This window comes from Nyctibius grandis, chromosome 7 (genome assembly GCF_013368605.1).
Source record: "Nyctibius grandis isolate bNycGra1 chromosome 7, bNycGra1.pri, whole genome shotgun sequence".
Taxonomy (NCBI): Eukaryota; Metazoa; Chordata; class Aves; order Nyctibiiformes; family Nyctibiidae; genus Nyctibius; species Nyctibius grandis.
In genome coordinates this window covers 21,115,042-21,134,349 of record NC_090664.1, presented here as the reverse complement: position 1 = coordinate 21,134,349, position 19,308 = coordinate 21,115,042, and the positions used below count along the sequence as shown (strand labels likewise).

The 19,308-nt window shown below is 43.0% G+C and overlaps 1 protein-coding gene across 1 annotated transcript in view; it reads left to right on the top strand.

Annotated features, from left to right (window-relative positions):
* SNX10 (sorting nexin 10) overlaps positions 1-19,308 on the top strand; it is a 42,022-nt gene that overhangs the window by 11,335 nt on the left and 11,379 nt on the right. The window contains exons 2-5 of the mRNA XM_068405030.1: positions 10,095-10,150; positions 15,360-15,446; positions 18,100-18,200; positions 18,787-18,885. Of these exons, the coding sequence (XP_068261131.1) occupies positions 10,127-10,150; positions 15,360-15,446; positions 18,100-18,200; positions 18,787-18,885 (311 nt within the window). The 5' untranslated portion in view covers positions 10,095-10,126. The remainder of the gene's footprint in view (positions 1-10,094; positions 10,151-15,359; positions 15,447-18,099; positions 18,201-18,786; positions 18,886-19,308) is intronic.

The window sequence follows — 19,308 nt, the reverse complement described above, 5'->3', positions numbered from 1 at the left end:
AGAGTAGTTAACTAAGTATCTTAACAGCGGCTAAGAAGTCAGAGTTTCAAGTGCAGCTGGAAAGGCGTGATTTTTGGCATTGTGTTTCTACGTAGCGTTGTGGTTGGAAGGAAGGTGTGTGAATTCTGTCGGTGGTTTGGAAAGCTCTAGTTCTTTTAAAAGCAGTTTAGACAGTGTCCTCGTTTCCTGCTCAGCAGCAAAGTGATTCTGCTGCTACTGTAATACAGCACTGATGAAACCGGTACCTTGAGCTGGAAAGTGAGATGGATTTGCTCAAGGGGTACTTTATTTTGTTGACTTCACTAAGCGATCTGCAGACATCTGAGTGTTGTGCGGAGTTAGATGAAAACCCTTAGGTATTTCATATTTTTCTCACTTCTGATGAGCAAACCCTTACGGTGATTTGCGGAGGGAAGGCGAGGTGGGTAACCAGCAGGGCTGATGGAAGAAGGAAGGATGCTCTGTGACCTGCACAGTCTAGTTTCAGTCTTCACCGTCCTGTTCATGGACAGTGACGGACCGAAGAGAACTCATGACTCCTCTGATGACCGCAGCCAAGTTGATGCCAGGTATTAAACTGGACCAGGTGAAGTAGAAGGCATCTGCTTACACTAAGGCTGAATTACTCTGGATTGAGTGGAATTTCCTTCTTGGGGAACAGCATTTGAAGATTTTTCCCATCAACAAGAGCAGTAGTTCTGTGATGGCCATGTACCCAGTTCCCATAAATGCCAGGCTATGTTATCATGTGGTCAGTTTGGCATCACAGAATGATACATTTTATACGCATAAATGTATGCTACCTATATATAGTTTTCACCTTATTTTATTCAAAATTGGGGAATAAGCATTCAAAATTTTGCCTGCTTCTTATACTCTCAGATTCCAGTACAAGTCACCATCTAAGTCATTACTGGACTAGAGGGGCCTTTCCATTGATACTTACAGTATGGCTGGTCTTATGATTTCAGGCAGTTTTGTTCCATAAACAAGTTAACATTGCTTTCTGCTGCCTGTAATCCCTTAATTTGAAACCTATAATAATATTTCATCCATGCTTCTGACTAGCTGTGAGTTAGTACTAAGTGGGGAGTGAGCTCCTCCATTTCCTACTCCCTTGCAAGAGCAGTGGCACAGGGCTGTCTCAGCTCTTCTGCTCTGTGCAGGAGTTGTGGGAGATGCTCCTTCCCCAGCAGTGATGCTCCCTGCCAGTAACTGACCTTTCAGAAATAGTCCAGAACCTGAGGCTTCTGCAAACACAATCAGTGCTCCCCAAAACAAATTTGCATTATCCTATGCCGAATCTAAGTACTACTTATGTTTCAGCATGGGATTATTGAGTTTATTATAGTTTTTTTTGAACTCCCCAGAGCTAGCATCTTCTTTTGTGACAGCTCTATTCTTCATATCCTCCCCCTTCTACCATCACCCCCTGTGTGTCTGTTTTCCTTACAAATCTGTATGGATGACTTGCCTTTCAGGAACATAGTGCAGTCGGGTGCACGCAGGCATGTTCTGTGATAGTGAACTCCATGTATGGATGCAGTGGAACTTTCTACAAGCTGTAGATTAAAATTCTTATGACATTTTTAATGACTGTTAAGGTAAGCAAAATGTAAAATGCAGGAAAGATCTTTAAGTATTTAGAGATTTAATTGTGATCTCTCTCTCTCGGTCACATTGAAGCCTTGAACAAAAGTTTCATTTGATTTGGATGATGGGAACAGCCTTGAAAGTGCAGCTGAGAACTTCGCTTGTGACTGGACAGGACTTTCAATCATCACCAAGGTCTAAAAATAAATCACTCCTCCCCATTAAAGCTTGAAGGTGGTCATTTAGTTACATGCTGAGAAAAAAACAAAGGTGGGTGGATGGATAATTCTTGAGCCAAAGATCAACATTTATTGCTTGAGGGGAAACACTGGCCACGTGGAATCTGTGAGCACTGCCAGGGGAGACAAGAACATTGCATAGGCCACTGCCCAGCAATGAGTGAAATCATAAAATTTCAGTGCAACTAAACACAGCTACTAGTGAGGTGGCCAGGAGGGCTTGCATTTGTTTGTGCTGTTCTTATAGCAAGTTGTCATGGTTTTTGTCTGTGGTACTGCTTAAGTTTTAATCATTCAGTTTGAGAATGTAGGGGAGAAGTTACTTCCTCCTATAAGAGCATCCCATTTACATGATACAAGGATATTCCCAAGTAATATTAAATAATTTGTTTTAATTTAGATTTTAAAATATAAAATCAACTCTAAAATATGAAATAAAATTTAATACTTGATAGTGTTTATCTACTATCCCGAAGAAGAGCACTGTAGTACTTGCTTGGGGTTTTTTTTTTCCTCCTGATTTTTTTTCTTAGGCTACAGAAAGTATGGCAAGTCATCCTACGTAATCTTTTTGCTTTGGGTTGTTGTTGGCAGTTGTGGAGCCATTCCATGGTGGTTTCATTGGTTGTGCAATTAAGAACTGACAAATATATGTACTGCAAGCAGCAGGTGTTATATTAAGTATATGAAACTAATAATAATAAAAAGAAGTCTTCAGCCTGATAACAGATCAGAAGCAGAACGAAAACTTGCTCAAAGCAATGGGGTTTTTTCCCAGTCACAGCAGAAAGCATTTTATCAAAACTACAGATCTACCACTGCCTTTTTTGATTGTTTTTTCCCAGCACTTGTTCATTTCTGTTAGTGGAATTTTTTTTTAATGAGTAAAAAGGCCAACAACCTTCTGTTTGTCTTCTGAAGGCTTCTTCCTCCATCACCGGTGTTTTGGGTAGGGTTTTTCTAAAGATAAAAAGGCATCTTCTTAAGCAGACAGTTGAACTGTTCTGCTTCAGTGACTTCTACATGTGTTAAAGAAGTCCTAAAATACATGTCTTGCGACCAGACAGAATACTGCATTCAGTATGTTTGCAAGTGGCTGCAGCGTGACTGGGTGTCACGGTTTAAAGCTGGGCTGGCTACTAAACCTGTGGCAGATGCTCTCTGTTAACCCTCCCCCCCCCCCACCCAAAGGGAAAGCGAAAAGGGAGAGAGACTTATGGGTTGGAAAGTTAAAACAGTTTTAATAAACTATAGTAATGAAAAAGAGTATAATAAGAATAATAGAAATAATCAAATATATACAAATATATACAAAAACAAGATCAAGAGCTTGGAAATCCTCCTCAGGCAAAGTTGCTCCCCCAGCATGGGCAGAGGGGAAAATGCAGTAGCTCCACCCAGCACGAGCAGAGGGGAAAATGCAGTAGCTCTCCCTGCCATCACGTCTGCAGGCTTTTAACTGGAGATTTGGCAAAGCTGGTACCAATCAGTGGAAGACAGGAGGGCCCCTCCCTCCTGGGCCCCACCTCTAGGAGGCAGTGGGTTAGTGATAAATAGGAAAGTGAGAATGACGTGTATGGGATGGAATACCTCGTTGGTCAATCTTGGGTCACCTGCCTTGTCTGCTCCTCTCTGCAGGTGTGACCCCCTTCAGCTCTTCACTCATAAGCAGTGAGGAATTTAGCAGTGACCTTGGTTTCTCCAAGACTAATTGGCCTGGTTTAGGCCAAACCAGGACATTCCACCCCTTATTCCATACCATTCATGTCATACTCAGATCACCACTACCTTTTCATTTTCAAATATATATACACATATCACTAGTTTATGATTCATCTTTATGCAAAAAGTTCATCAAGTTCATTTGGTTCAGGATTGTGGGTTTCCATCTGGCTAGCAGTCTCTCAGCAGTCTCTCTGGCTAGCAGTCTCTCTTTTGTCATGGTTCGTGCCCACAGGTTGCAGGTTAAAGATGTCAGACTCGAGGAGGTTACTGGACGCCACTTGATGAAGCTAGCTCCGGTCTCATCACCACTGTCTTAACCTGAAAGACACTTATGCAGTAACAACATACAGTTCAGAATTAAGTAGTCTCACCCAGAATTAGATCACCTTCAGGGACACATCAGACTTCACCATCTTGCAACATCACCCACCAAGTACATCCAGGTCCCTGAGCAAAAGCAATCCCACGAATGGGTTTACCTTTGCCCATTGCAGGAAGAATCCAGACAGTTTTTTCCCAACAGATTCCTTTCATGTACCACAGGGACTTTATCTCCTTCTACTGTATGTAGAAGGTCTGACTGAGCAGGGCCAGCTCAATTGATAGATCCCCTGGTGTTAACTAACCAGGTAGCTTGTGCCAGATGTTTATCCCAGTTTTTAAAGGTTCCACCCCCCATTGCTTTCAGGGTAGTTTTTAACAGCCCATTATACCGTTCACTTTTCCCAGAGGCTGGTGCATGATAGGGGATGTGATATACCCATTCGATGCCATGCTCTTTGGCCCAGTTGTCTATGAGACTGTTTTTGAAATGAGTCCCATTGTCCGACTCAATTCTCTCTGGCGTGCCATGTTGCCACAAGATTTGCTTTTCAAGGCCCAGAATAGTGTTCCGGGCAGTGGCATGGGGCACAGAGTATGTTTCCAACCATCCGGTGGTTGCCTCCACCATGGTAAGCACATAGTGTTTACCCTGGCGGGTTTGAGGGAGTGTGATATAGTCAATTTGCCAGGCCTCCCCATATTTATATTTCAACCACCGCCCCCCATACCACAAAGGTTTTAACCGTTTGGCTTGCTTAATTGCAGCACATGTTTCACAATCATGGATAACCTGTGCAATAGAGTCCATGGTTAAGTCCACCCCTCGGTCACGAGCCCATCTGTATGTTGCATCTCTCCCTTGATGACCTGAAGTGTCATGAGCCCACCGAGCTAAAAATAGTTCACCTTTATGTTCCCAGTCCAAATCTATTGGGAACACTTTAGCAGCTTGATCCGCTTGTTGGTTGTTTCGATGTGCCAGGCCATCGAATCCACACAGTCCAATAAACTCGGTTGTCCCTCTCCTCCACCTGGCTGGAGGCAGGGCCCCCCTAATTAAGAAATGGATTCGTGCTGCTCACAGGGACTGGACCTTCATTTCTCCTATTCACACTTGGGAAAAAGTGATTTGAGGCCCATCTACCCTGGTTGGGGTCCTGCTCACTGGTAACTGGAGCAGCCATCCTCCTAGAAAAATTCTCTCTGGTATTTCTTTTAGCTTGCAACTCACGTACTCGTGCCTGTAGGGTACTGGTAGGTTGTCCACGCCATCTGCTCATGTCCTCCCCATAACCACGCAGGGCAAACCACAGGATACCTCGTGACGTGTTCTGTTTCCTTTGAGCTGGTCCTGTAGGAGAGCGTTTTCTCCTAACGGCTGCAACGCGCGCCTGTGTAGGTAGAGAGTCAAGTTTATTCTCGATCCTGGACAGTTTGTCTGACAGTTGTTTAAATGAGTCCTTGTTCTCCTTAGTCAGTTTTTCCACAGCCGAGATGCGTGCCTTCAGTGGGGAAGAAATACTATCTTCATACTGTCGCATACAGTTAGCCATTTCGCCCACAGTAGAATGTGCCATATCATCTTCTCCCCATACTAATATTGACAACGTATGGGTATGTGTTGGTGGAGCATTCTTCACAACCTTCCGGAACATGGATCGGTTGCATTCCACTTCATCAGGATCTACAGGATCTACAATGTCCCGTGGGTGTCTATAAATGATCTCTTGCACAGCTAGTTCTCTAAGGTAGTTAATACCTTTTTCTATAGTGGTCCATTTGCTCAGGTGGCTCATAACATCATCTTTATAGGGATACCTGCTCTTTACAGCTGACAAGAGTCGCCTCCAGAGACTGATAGTGTTTGACTTCCTTGCGAGAGCCTTATCAATACCACCATCTCTGGACAGGGATCCCAACTGTCTGGCTTCTCTGCCATCCAATTGCATGCTGTCTGCCCCATTATCCCAGCATCGGAGCAGCCAGGTAATAATAGGTTCACCGTCATAACGGCTGAAGTCTTTCCTTATATTTCTCAGGTCCTTCAGGGATAAGGAGTGTTAGGTTATCTCTACGTCCGAGTCCTCTTGTGATAGTTCTGCTTTAGAAGGACCTTTCTTCTGTGATGGGTCTGCTTTAAAAGGACGATTGAGGAAACCCCCATCTGTGTTGGGCCCTAACTCTGCCTGAGAAGGGCCCTCACCTGGGTCATATGATGGCTCTGCCTTAGAATGCTCTGAGTCATCATCCTTCTCTTCACGAGCTGATTTCTTTTGGTATTTCTTCCTGGTTACAGGAGCAATTGGTACAGATTCGATAGATGCTGGGGTCTGAGTAGATGCAGTGGCTGTCGTGGGAGTGCTGAGAGTCTGAGTAGCTGCAGTGGCCATCTTGGGGGGTGTAGCAGCTGTGGTACAGGCTGCCGAGGCTTCAGTAGGTTTAGTGGCTGTAGCGGCAGTACACACTGTAGGATCTGAGGTGGCTGCATAACACCTACAACTGTCCCTGCACCGATATTTAATCTTATCCCACATCAGAAACACATTCAGGACAACCGAAAATAAAAACATGCCACCTAGACAGCACCATCCTAATTTCGCAAAATCTAGTGGAATCAGCTTGGCAGAAAAGGAGAAGATACTATTTCCCGAAGTAAAACTGGAAGTGTAATCATTAACAGAATCAGCTAAAGAACGCCTGGAGCGTGCAGATGAAGTCGCTGCTACTGATTCGCGATTAAAGCTGCCCATCATTGTGTCATAGAGATAAGAGATCGGAATATTAACTGCCCAGTTTATCACAGCATAAATCAGTATCAAACCCCATACCAAAACAATACATTTCGACCAGCACCCACTGCTAAACTGCATGTAAACATTCATAAGAAGCAAGCAATAACACAGTGCCCACGGCAGGTAAGGCATCATTGCAATACTCAACTGTGAAAGAAACTCCATAAAAAGATGAGATAACACAGCATTCAAAAATGACATCACCGTCTTCACTATCTGTTTTAACTTTCCAACCCCTCGTAAATCTCAAAGGAAGAAATCTGATACTCTCTCAGCTGAGCTCTCCGGGTCTCCTCCCACCAGAGCCAAGATTCAACTTATCAGAGCAACTTTTTGGAGCTTCTCTCGAGCCCCACGTTGGGCACCAATAAATCTGTCACGGTTTAAAGCTGGGCCGGCTACTAAACCTGTGGCAGATGCTCTCTGTTAACCCTCCCCGCCCCCCCCCCCCCCCCCCCCCCCCCACAAAGGGAAAGGGAAAAGGGAGAGAGACTTATGGGTTGGAAAGTTAAAACAGTTTTAATAAATTATAGTAATGAAAAAGAGTATAATAAGAATAATAGAAATAATCAAATATATACAAATATATACAAAAACAAGATCAAGAGCTTGGAAATCCTCCTCAGACAGAGCTGCTCCCCCAGCATGGGCAGAGGGGAAAATGCAGTAGCTCCCCTCAGCACAGGCAGAGGGGGAAAATGCAGTAGTTCTCCCTGCCATCACGTCTACAGGCTTTTAACTGGAGATTTGGCAAAGCTGGTACCAATCAGTGGAAGACAGGAGGGCCCCTCCCTCCTGGGCCCCACCTCCAGGAGGCAGTGGGTTAGTGATAAATAGGAAAGTGAGAATGACGTGTATGGGATGGAATACCTCGTTGGTCAATCTTGGGTCACCTGCCTTGTCTGCTCCTCTCTGCAGGTGTGACCCCCTTCAGCTCTTCACTCATAAGCAGTGAGGAATTTAGCAGTGACCTTGGTTTCTTCAAGACTAATTGGCCTGGTTTGGGCTAAACCAGGACACTGGGGCGATCTTGGACTTGCTGAAGTGTCTGTGGAAAAGGTGGCTTTGGTGGGCTTGTATTTCCATTTTTTCCAAATTACTTGATGAAAAACTGATATATTTTAAAAATATTTTTAGGAAGGTTTTTGGTGCTGAAGTATTCATTTTAGTCATTAAATATTTAAAATTGCGATGGCTGTTTGGAGTTTAAACTGTTTTTTCAAAGCAGCACATAACTTGGTCATTAGAAAGCAGAAGACAAAATGTGTTATTTCAGCCCTGTCTCTCACTGACAGTGTCAGGAATGAGGTATTTTGGGCTTGCATAATTTCTTACTTAAAGCAGTTAAGAGAGAAAGAGGCTGCAGAATCTGATAGAATAAAGATATATAACTGAAAAAAAATTGAATTGCCATTTAAAAAACAAAACTACATTCAACCAGAGCAGAAAGGGGAAAAAAAGCCCCAAAACTGTGTACGTTTCCAACTGCACCCAACAAGGAGAGGTGGCAGGCAGAAGCAGCCCTTCCTCTTCTAACAACCCAAGCCCTGCACAGTGTTTTCTGTGGTGTGGGCTTGTGCTTGCCTGAGAGGTAAAAGCCATTTATCTTCACCAAAAGGAAAGCTCCTAACATACTTTTGTATTAGCAGCAGTTATAACTGGTGAGCCAAACTCTCGTCCCTCCTTGCTGAGCTGCTTGGCATTGCTGAGCCTGTGCAGCAAGAAGTGCTGCAGGGCTCTTCTGTGCCTTCAGCCTGGAGCATACATACCAGTTAAACACAAATACATTGAGAAAAAACCCAAAAAGTTATTGGGAGTGTGTTTTCAATAGTCCTCTGTGCTTTTATCAGCACAATCCTAGCTACTGAACTAAAATGGTGGCCTTATTTTTATGGAGATGAGAACTGTACTGGTGGTACCATTTAAGATGTCTGAAGTCCCATGCATGGACATCTCTATTTGGGGGCAGAGTATCCTATTTTGGTGTAACTCATGGTATAGAAATTTGACAACAGTGTGTTTGTTCCAAAATAATTTCCTGGTGAAAGAAATATACGTGTGCTTATCTTTGTGCTCTGTTTTATTAAAACATGTGGAGCTGTATTTTGAAAGTTAGACATGTTTGTAAGAGGCATTGGGCAGGGGTGGGGTGTCCAGGAGTCCTTAACTGGGATTGACCTAAATATAGAGTTATACAGTAACAAGAGCGGCTGTAAGCTCTGTATTGCTAAACCTTAGCAAATCACCTCCAAAAACGTAGCCATGTGTCTCTTCCCTAGTCAGATGGGAACATTTTGCAGCCAGCTGACAACATCTGCTGAGGATTGCCCAAGAAAACTGCAAATCCACCTTTTCCAACACAAGGTGCCTGCCCAGAGGGGTGCACGGGAGGATTTTGCTCAGCTTCTCCTGCTTGAGTGGCATCCATCCTGACCGTAGGGCCAGCGCAGGGAGTTGTACTCCTGGGGTGAAGGGGGGATCCTGCTTGGGTCCTTTCGGTTTGGAAAGAGGAGGCTGACTTGTAACGGCTGAGGAGGCGATAGGATGTTTTTGTGGCTGGAGGTCAATGCAGGTGTTTAGCTGGCAGTGGCTGGATGGCATGTGGGAGAGGCAAATTGCAAATCCTTTTTCCCATAGCCGTTTTTTTTTAGGCAGGCAGTGTGTGTGCAAGCTAGCAACTCAATAAAGCTGCCCCTCTCTTCCCGCGTGGGTACCTGTCCAGAGCAAATTGCTTGCAGAGGTAGTTAAAAATTTATCGGGATTTCCCGTGAAAGAATAGGTTTAAAACATAGGTTAATGACGGGATTTTTTTTCATTTGGTGTAATTATACACTTCCCTACATGGAGGTTTTAAAACCACAGACGCCATGAAATTTAGCCGGAGTTTTTGCTGACCTGCAGGAAATGAACAGTTTGTCCCTCCGCTTATCTCCGTTTCAGAGAAATGGTTGAGAGGGGCTTTTGGTTCTGCTGACTCGGATGTTTTAGCATCTTCTGGACCTCAGCCACAGTCACACAGACCTGTGCTCGGGTGCCTGGGAACAAGGCACAGGCAGCGCTGCCTCGTCTGTGTGCACTGAGGATGCTGGCTGTGCAGAGCTGCTGGGAGGTGGGTGCAAGGGTGAGCCCCGGGGGTGGCTCTTGGAGCAATGAAGAAAAGCACTGATCTCCAGAGATGGACAGGCATCACTGAACTGTCACGTATGACAAATATCCCCAGAAGGGGACTAACCCAGTGCTTCTAAAATGGGATTTTTTAAAATGAATGAATTCTTAGATATAGTTAATGCAAGCATGCTTTCTGGTTTATATGGCACTCAGCCTGGCTCTTTCCACTGTCTACTAATGTCTAGCAAAAGTGATAATGACCTTCAAATAACTACTAAATGCCAATCTGATGTCTGTTTTGTTTTTTTTTCAGGTTGATTTTTACTTTAATACAAACCAGTGAAGATGACACTGAAACATGAAAAACAAGTAAGTCAAATCTAAACTTTAATAGAAAAGGATTCTAGTTTGGTGGCTGTGGATTCGATTTCATTAAGGTTCACATGGATCAGGAAAGATTGGTTGTGTTCTTCATGCTTTGAATTGCCAGGCTACAGAATATTCTGCAGTGATGCAGTGCCGGTTCCTTCTATTAAAGTTTTATGGAAGAATCAATATTCATTGGATCAGAGAGAAGAAGAGTAAGTGACTCTGTGCGTAAGGGGCTCAGACACTGAGACAGGAGAGGAGGACTTGGATTTCAGTTTTCTTTCCATCAGTCTTCAGGTATTTTGTAGGACATAATGGTTGGAGCTGGGTCTGAACTCTGATTACCAGATGCACGGACCACAAGAATCACACTTGCACGTTCTCTTTTGCTCAGTCCCAATGAACATGAAAGGTTTCAACAAATTATTTAGTTTCAGCTGTTAGTCTCTTATCGGCCTTACTACTGAGCATGCGTGGAGTGAAGATGCCAACACTCCCAGCATGAAAAGCCCCGTGTCCTTTGTGGCTGATCCTTTTACTAATAGGCAACTTGATGGGAAACTATTTTTCTTGGAAGCTTTATGGAAAATGACTCTTCAGGGGTTATTGACTAATCAGATGTGTAACAGTGGCACCATGGAGCATGAGGTTATCACCTGATATGGTCTTGAGCACTGAGATTTGAATTAAAATGCAGCTGGAATGATTAATGCAAATAATCATCCAATGCGAGATTATTTTTATTCCTTCTCCTTGTCGTAGATTTTTTCCTCATATTAAAAATAGATGTTTCCATGTCAGATTTCCTGTTTTCCTAATAGGAAAATGTTAAAGAGACTTTTCAGAAGCACAGTTTTTGTGGCCAAATTCTATATAGTAGAGATTCTGGCTTACCTTTGTCTCTGAGCAATCCATTGCATTGTGCAGAAATATTTCCAACAGGAGAAGGGGGGGGAATTTAAAAAAAAGACACATTGTGTTTGCTTCAGCTTCTTTTATGGTATATTTTTCCTTTTGAGGCAAATCCAAATGGGAATGTTTCAGTCTTCAGTGCTTGTTTCTACATGACCTCAGTGCTGACCTTTTCCTCTGCTGTCAGCACTCGTGTTCTTTGCCTACGACTGTGGGTGTAGGTGTAAACCAGGCTTGAGGGTCACTTTGGCCATTTTGTCATTTATGGGTGACCCTAACTACTTGGACTGCTCCAGGCCTTGAGGACAGGGGAGCAATATGTCACCGGTGCCATGCCTAAACTGTCTGCTTTAGCCAGGAATAAAAAGACATGTCCAACCAGAGAAGTTGCTCTGCTGATTCCTGCTTGTTAAGTACTTAAGAGTACTTTTCATAGTAGTTATGACTGCTTTTGGGGCAGATTTGAAGTTCTTCATGAGAATGTTTGGGCTAACGTGGCTGCTGGGACATATCAAAGGTATAGCACTAGCAGTTTGGATAGGAAATGTTTAGCTTATGAATTTAGCAGTTTTCAGGGAGAAGGAGATGCCATTTTTTCTGGTAGCTTTCTGTTGAGTCTATGTTTTTCCTAATGCAATAGGCCTCCACAACCAAGCTTAGACACTTTAAACTGTCACCAGTAACTTCTGGTTTTGAGAGAATTTTTGTACTTAAGCATTATAGGATACGTATCGTTCTTGAATGCATTGTAGACACGCGAGCATTGTGCCCCTCAATTAAAAAACAAAAACAAAAAAAACCAAAACCAACCAAACAAAAAACACAAAACAAAAAACCCCAAACAGACAAACAAAAAAGAAAACAAACAAAAAAGGAAACTAAAAGTATATCTGATGTGGCATAATAGCTAGACCTGCAATTCTGGAAAAAACAAGCAGAACTGGGTGGGGGAAGAAGACCCCTTGAAAAGGATTGCAGCTGACAAAAGTAAAAAGTCCCTGAAACCTTGGCTGTCTTGGGGCTCTGCTTGCTGGGTTGTACGGCTGGACTGCAGTGCAGTCTTGTGACAAAAGATGAAGTTATTCTTCATGTGGGCTGTGGGAGGAAGAGGTCAGCTTCACCTCCCCTAGGTGAACAGTGCGTTACTTGAAGATAGACATGCCTATTGAGAGTATCCTAATTTTTATAACAAGATGGGGAGAGAAGGGAGTATATACAGAGGAGAAAGACAATTATTACCTGAAGCTGTTGTAATCTGGTGACTGTTTGTGACCAGTGAACACAGGATGGACTGAGCATACAACAGCAATCTCCCAGAGGAGTATTCTGCCACCTAACTCTGCTTGGATCCTAACATAGCCTATGTGTGAATATTGGCCTTTACAAGCCTACTTTTATAGGGACAGGGAGGCATAAGCACCTTTTCTGGCAGTATATCTGCATCTATGCTGGGCAGTTAGGGCTGCTTTGAATAAATCAATATTGTTGTCCCAGTGGGGTCCTGTATCCTGGAGAAGGCTTAAAGGTCAAAAGAGAAGGGATAGTCTACATGTGCAATGCCACTGTTTCAGAGCAACAGAAGCTGTAATGGGAACTGGGATTAACGCTTCCTGGATTCAAGATGTTTATAGAGGAAGTAACCATAGATCTTGAGAAAGGCTGTACATTTTTGGTTTTGTTTTGTAGTTGCTTAATGTTTATCTTGCTTCATTCTGAACTCAGCCTCTGTATTCTTTGGTAAATAAAGGAAAAAACAAAAAGAAACACCCAGTCTTTCTGAAATCATGGGTGTTTCAAATCGGAGCTGACACTGACTGTGTGGTGAGGGCTGCAGGATTGCTGAGGGTGCTCTGCTGTACCACAGATCATTTTCACTCTTGGGTCAGTGATACACTGCCCAGACACCTGCCTACCACAGCGTGTACAGCAGGTATCCTTTATTCTATAGGTAGAGTCTGAAAGGTGCTTGACTTCCTCAGTACTGAAACTCTGCCTATTTAATTGGAAATTAAAAGTGTACAGGGTTTGTTTTTTTTTTGTGTAAGTCGTGTGGTCTGGAATGATATGCAAGGTAACCCATAGCAAATGCAACTTTTTGTCGTAATACTTTGGTGTAACAGAGGTTGAAAGAAGCACTTTTCTTCAAAGATTATTTTGATTCTGTACAAAGGAGAGGGTTATATAAGGTTACTTGGAAATGAAGTAATTTGGGGAACCTGGACAAAAGGAAGGGCAATGAGAAGCCAGTACAGTGGTAGATGAGGAAGGGGACCAAGGTTAGGTTAGGAGCAGGCTTCCTGCCGTTGTGACTCCTTGGCCATGTTGGCATGGGGTTAGAAAGCTGCAGGGCAGAATCGGGCCTGCAGTGCTCTTTGGCGAGGAAAGAAGCAGCAGAGGTGACAGGAGCCTTTCAGAGCGGCTTTCTTTGGCAAGGTGCTTGTGACACGCACCAAAAGGGTATCTAACAATAGTGCAGAAAACACCCCTGTGACTAGGAGCTGGGCTAAGTGAGATGAAACCATGGGCTGTGTCCAGCCATCAGGCCACAGGCTCCCCATCCCTGAAGCAGTACCACCTGGAAATCAGCATGGTAAATGATTTATTCCAGACCATGAATGCCTCCCTGCTGTGTACAGAGTGCAATGACTGTTCAGGAAAAAAAATATCTTTTCTGGGCAAGGTTGTCGTTGCTTTCCTGTCGGTCCGTTGAACGTTGCTGCTGGTGACACGCTGAAGCGTGTGTGGTGGAGGGAGAAGGCTTGGCTGAAGAGGAAAGTTTTCTTTTCTGACATCTGTGGTTTGGGCATGGAGAGACACATTTTGAGAGCTTTCTAGTTCAAGGTTTCTTGATTTATGCACAGTCATACCAAAAAAGCATGTTATTTACCAGAAACACTGTCATTCCTCCCACAGTTGATTCCTGTACCAGGAGATCTTGTGCAGTGCCTTCCTCTCAGGGGGACTATATCTACAGCTTAAAATGATACGGTTTTCTTTAACTGAGTCATTGTTCAAGTGGTTGGCCTAGCTCTTGGGGTGAATAGATTATTTAAGCAACTGAAGGAGGGCAGACTATTTGTTTGCTTGGGAAATAGCAGGTAGTTAGGCACGTTTTCAACCTTTGTATTTTAAAGAAACCTTTTCCATCCCAGTATGAACATACAGAATTACCAGGTTTTTTGTTTTCTGTCTTTTTTTTTTTTTTAACATGATACAAGTTTTCATATGGTCATTAGCTAAGGATACTTGGAAGCATGTAATTGTTCAACCTTTTCCACTTCCTCTTAGTGATGACCAGTTACATGACAGTAGTGCCCACAGGCCTCTCTCACCCCTTCAGGACCCCTCTAAATTATAGTATAAATGTAGGAATTAAAAGGAAATAGACTATATATGACAACTTCTATGACAAATACTCTATATCATTGTCCCACCAAAATGGGGACTTATGCTCTGCATTGTGTCTGTGTTGCTTCCTTGGGCAGGTTGATGGGCAGACTGGGATAGCAGTGCCCAGGTCCTGCATCCTCATGTGTACTCCATGGCTTAAGTTCCTGGTGTATCAGGAAGCGTATGTGGCAGAGGAGGATTCGTCTCCTTCCACACAGTATCTGGGATGCTACGCTTGAGACCTTGAATTCCCTGCATTGAATCTGTGTCTGGGGCAATTGATAGTGGTACATCCTTTTCCACTGGGCTGGAGAGAGTTATTTGGGGCATAGAAAAAAGGCAGTTCTTCAGCTCCTTGTGGAGGTACCAAGCACTGACCTCAGATCCCTGAAATCAGTGGGTATAAATACTTGATTTAAAAAAAAAAATACAGGTAAAATGACGAAATCTAGGAGCAAATAAAATGCTATATGTATGTATTGGGTACATGGAGCAGGTTTGTAACACATCCTTTGTGAATGTTGACTACAAGGGTGCGAAAAGCCTAAAATACCTGCCTGGTTTGCTTACATGTGTGAATTTGAATGCTAGGTTTTTAGTTCGTAGCTACTGAAATCAACAAATCTCCCATGCATGAAACATGTATGACTTTTCACAGTATTACTTAATCTGAAATATTCCTTTTCAGCTAGCAGTTTGGCAAGGAATTTCCCGGACATGTGGTGTAGCTCAGATGATTCATTGCTTTTTGCTTCTCCTTTTGAGGGGTTGCAAAATTCAATAAAATAGCAGTTCAGCTTTTAATCTGAGCACAGTGGTTTGTGGAACAGCAGAGCAATCAAGAGAGTCTTTCAGGCTCCTTTTGTCTTCTGAAATTAATTGCTTGGTTTTTATTATGCACTTGCAGGAATTTGTAACTGTCTTGGTGCGAGACCCCAGGACACAAAAAGAAGACTCATGGCATTCTTACATAGACTATGAGATATTTATTCACGTAAGTACAAAAAATATCAGTGTAGATTTTTTGGGCTCTTATTGCTGTTTCTGTTCAAGCCAGGGTTCTCTTTGGGGTGTTAATGGAATTTCTTTACACTGCTTCTGAGAGGCTGGAGGGTGTTATTCTCCTTTTAACAACTGAGATGCAGTGGAACAGGTAAGGTGGGTGGGCCAAAGGCTGTGCAGAAGGTCTGTGGCAGAGCTGGGAGGTGAACCTGGTATTCACATGTGCACTCCAGAGTGTCTTGCAGCAGTGTCACGGTTTAAAGCTGGGCCAGCTATTAACCTGGTGGCAGACACTCTCTGTTAACCCTCTCCCCCCCCACCCTAAGGGAAAGGGAAAAGGGAGAGAGACTTACTGGTTGGAAAGTTAAAACAGTTTTAATAAACTATAATAATGAAAAAAAGAGTATAATAAGAATAATAGAAATAATCAAATATATACAAATATATACAAAACCAAGATCGAGAGCTTGGAAATCCTCCTCAGGCAAAGTTGGTCCCCCAGCATGGGCAGAGGGGAAAATACAGTAGCTCCCCCTGCCATCACACCTGCGGGCTTTTAACTGGAGAATTGGCAAAGCTGGTACCAATCAGTGGAAGACAGGAGGGCCCCTCCCTCCTGGGCCCCACCTCCAGGAGGCAGTGGGTTAGTGATAAATAGGAAAGTGAGAATGACATGTATGGGATGGAATACCTCGTTGGTCAATCTTGGGTCACCTGCCCTGTCTGCTCCTCCCTGCAGGTGCGACCCCCCTTCGGCTCTTCACTCATAAGCAGTGAGGAATTTAGCAGTGACCTTGGTTTCTCTAAGACTAATTGGCCTGGTTTGGGCCAAACCAGGACAAACAGATACTATCCTTACCTTTACTTATCAATCAACTAGAAGATTGTCATAGTCAGTGATGTTTTACTGTTATAGAAGAAGTTTGGTGTTCAGGTATTCATGGGAAAACAACTTTCTTTTCAAGTAATTATCTGGTTATTTGTACTTTAAATTCTCCAGAGTTGTTCTTTTTGTGAAGTTATTTGGTTGCTGCAGTGTGGTTGTTTTCAGCGTACCTTGACATTCATATTATACTAGTTTAGTGGTGCTTGTATACATCGACTAACTACATTTGGGTTTGCGATTGTAGTCTACCTTATGTTAATTGGAGGGCACTTAGAATTACGGTTGCCTTGTGTCTTAAATATGTCCTATACTTGATTTTGTTTTGTTGATTATTCTTCTTTGGTGGATGACATACGGAAGGAGTTATCCTAATTTCCCAAATCTAGATCCAGGGATTTTGATTGCAATGTAAAAAAAAAGAAATATGAAGTATATCAAGTATCAGGGGAAGAATTTGAGAGCACTGAGTCACATGGTTAATGCTTGGCACAACACCAAAAGCATTTCCTTCCTGTGTGGGAGAGCTAAGCATGCAGCGTAATGAGAGCAAGCAGTCAAATGATGGCTTATTAAATGTCCGTCATGACAAGTACTTCTCTCCTGTGTGGCAGTCAGAGCTGGGAAACTTTTTGCAATGTGGTTTAAGTACTGGTTCCAATGCAATTATATTTTTGACTTCTGGTAAATAGAAATTCTGTAGATTTGGTGGGGTGGGTGCTGTATTTCTGTTTCACAGGCATTGGTACTTCTGAATAGAAGTATATTCCTGGCTTTCTCAGCGACTACTACGTTGGGGTGATATCATTTAGACCCAGTGTTATGTGATTGGGCATCTCTGAAGCTGGTAAGCATCAAATCAGCTTCCTACCAGCACGATGCCAGGGCTTTCAGAGGCCAAGTCTCTGGGTCAGGCCTACTATCCAGGCTTCTCAATGGACTCAAAATCTTGGGTCTACTAGGCTGTTAGACCAGCAGGATTCCCCTTCTGCCCAGCACCTAGAGGACTTGGCTTCTTAGACTGTGAGGTATCCTGGATACTCATCTATTCCAGAAAGCTGGCATCTCTGGGCCCTCTACAATCTGCATCATGTGGCTGTCTAGGAGTTGTGGCTTCTGGCAGGCTATTGAGGGTGGGTTGGACTGCAGGCATATTTATAATGGAGTCGTCTCTGGTGGGGTTTCATCTAAATGTGTGCTCCACAGGAAAATCTGGCAAAAGGATTCAATTTCTGTGAATTGTTTCTCTTTTGATGAATTGGCATTTTACTAGTGGACTAATAGCATTCTATGGGAAAATTTCCAAATGCCGCTACTTGCGGAGAGCAGTGACATTGGTTTCTTTGATTTGATTTAAGTAGGACTGCACACTGGAAGAAGTCTACGTAGTTAACTGTTTGCAGGATTATAACTAGAATAGCTAAACGTGTTTTTTTTCCCCCCGCAAAGATTGGCATTATCTGCTGAAACTTTTTTCTGAGATCTTTTTTTCTGTTACTGCAAATTGTACCGTAACCCAGATCTCTTGCTTTTAAAAAGAAAAAAAAAAAAAAAAAAAAGATGAAAAATACTTCCCTGAGAAGCAGTAGAAACTGTCACCAGTCCTGTCTGAGATAAAGCACAGTCCTTAACCTGAACTGAATTCATGTCAAGCTTTCCATTGGTCTCTCAGGATTAGCATCTCAGATATGTTTTTAAATACCGTGCCTGCACTTTAGTTTAAGCTGAGTTACAAAGTAAAATGTTTTTTATCTCCCAACAGACAAACAGTATGTGCTTTACAAGGAAAACATCCTGTGTTAGACGACGCTTTCGAGAATTTGTTTGGCTTCGACAGAGACTTCAGAGCAATGCAGTCCTTATGTGAGCAACTTTATATATGGCTGTTTAATAATCTGTCAGTCATGGAAGGGGAGGATTTTTTCATCTTAATGCTGAGAATTACAGAAATCAGGTCTGGAAAGTGTCCTGTGTTTCTTACTAGCACAAGTTTATTCTGTACAAGGCATTTTCTCTGCTTTAAACTCGGAAGAACATGGTTTGTACTGATAGCCTTTGTTTGGTGAGCCCCCCTCTAATTTGTGACAGATTTGATCTGTTTCCTTTTGCTACACACAGGTAGCAGAAATAGCAATCTAGTGTAGGTGTACATACCTCCTCTCTGCGCTTTTAGGATGTGCTAAGGTTCTCTAAGGACCATAAGAGACCCAGCCAGACACACATGCAGGCCTAACAACTGCACCAGAAAAGTCTGGTTGATTTATTTTTCCCTTTGAGGTGTGTGGGAAGCCCTCCAGTTTCTCAGCCTTATGTTCCCGGATTTGATTTCATGAGCTTCTGGAACATGAGCCATGAATTTCACATGCTCAGTGCTGGCATTTTCTTATTTAATTTTTTTCCGCTGTTTCAGATTTGGTTTTAACTGTGTATTTGCTTCTTGTTTATAAAGACAGTTACCTGAATTGCCATCTAAAACTCCCTTTTTCAATATGAACAATCCCCATCACGTGGACCATCGCCGTCAGGGTCTGCAAGAATTCCTGGAAAAGTAAGTACAGCCTATCCTACAGATGTTGGCATTTTCATGATGTCATCAGTTTTCTGGTTTAAAATAGCTCATCTCTGGTACGTGAGAGCCACCGTGTGGTCATCTGTACATGGTACACATTTGGTTTTGGTTTTCTATTTGCAAAATTATATTTCATACACGTGACTTCAGCTCTATTGGCTGTAAGGAAACGTCAGCTGGGTTTTTTTCATTGTGTTTTATTGCATTGGTTATAAATAATAACTTTGGATTTATGTCACTTTGCAATTGTGTACGAAGGTTGGGAGGTCTTTCACCGTGATGTCTGTTTCTAGCTTTCAAGAATGAGCTGGATATTCTCATACAAAGAAACAGACTTCTCTCCCTTTTTAAGTTCATGGAAAATCAGTGTCTTTGTGGGCTAAACCCCTGGGAGCCTGAGAA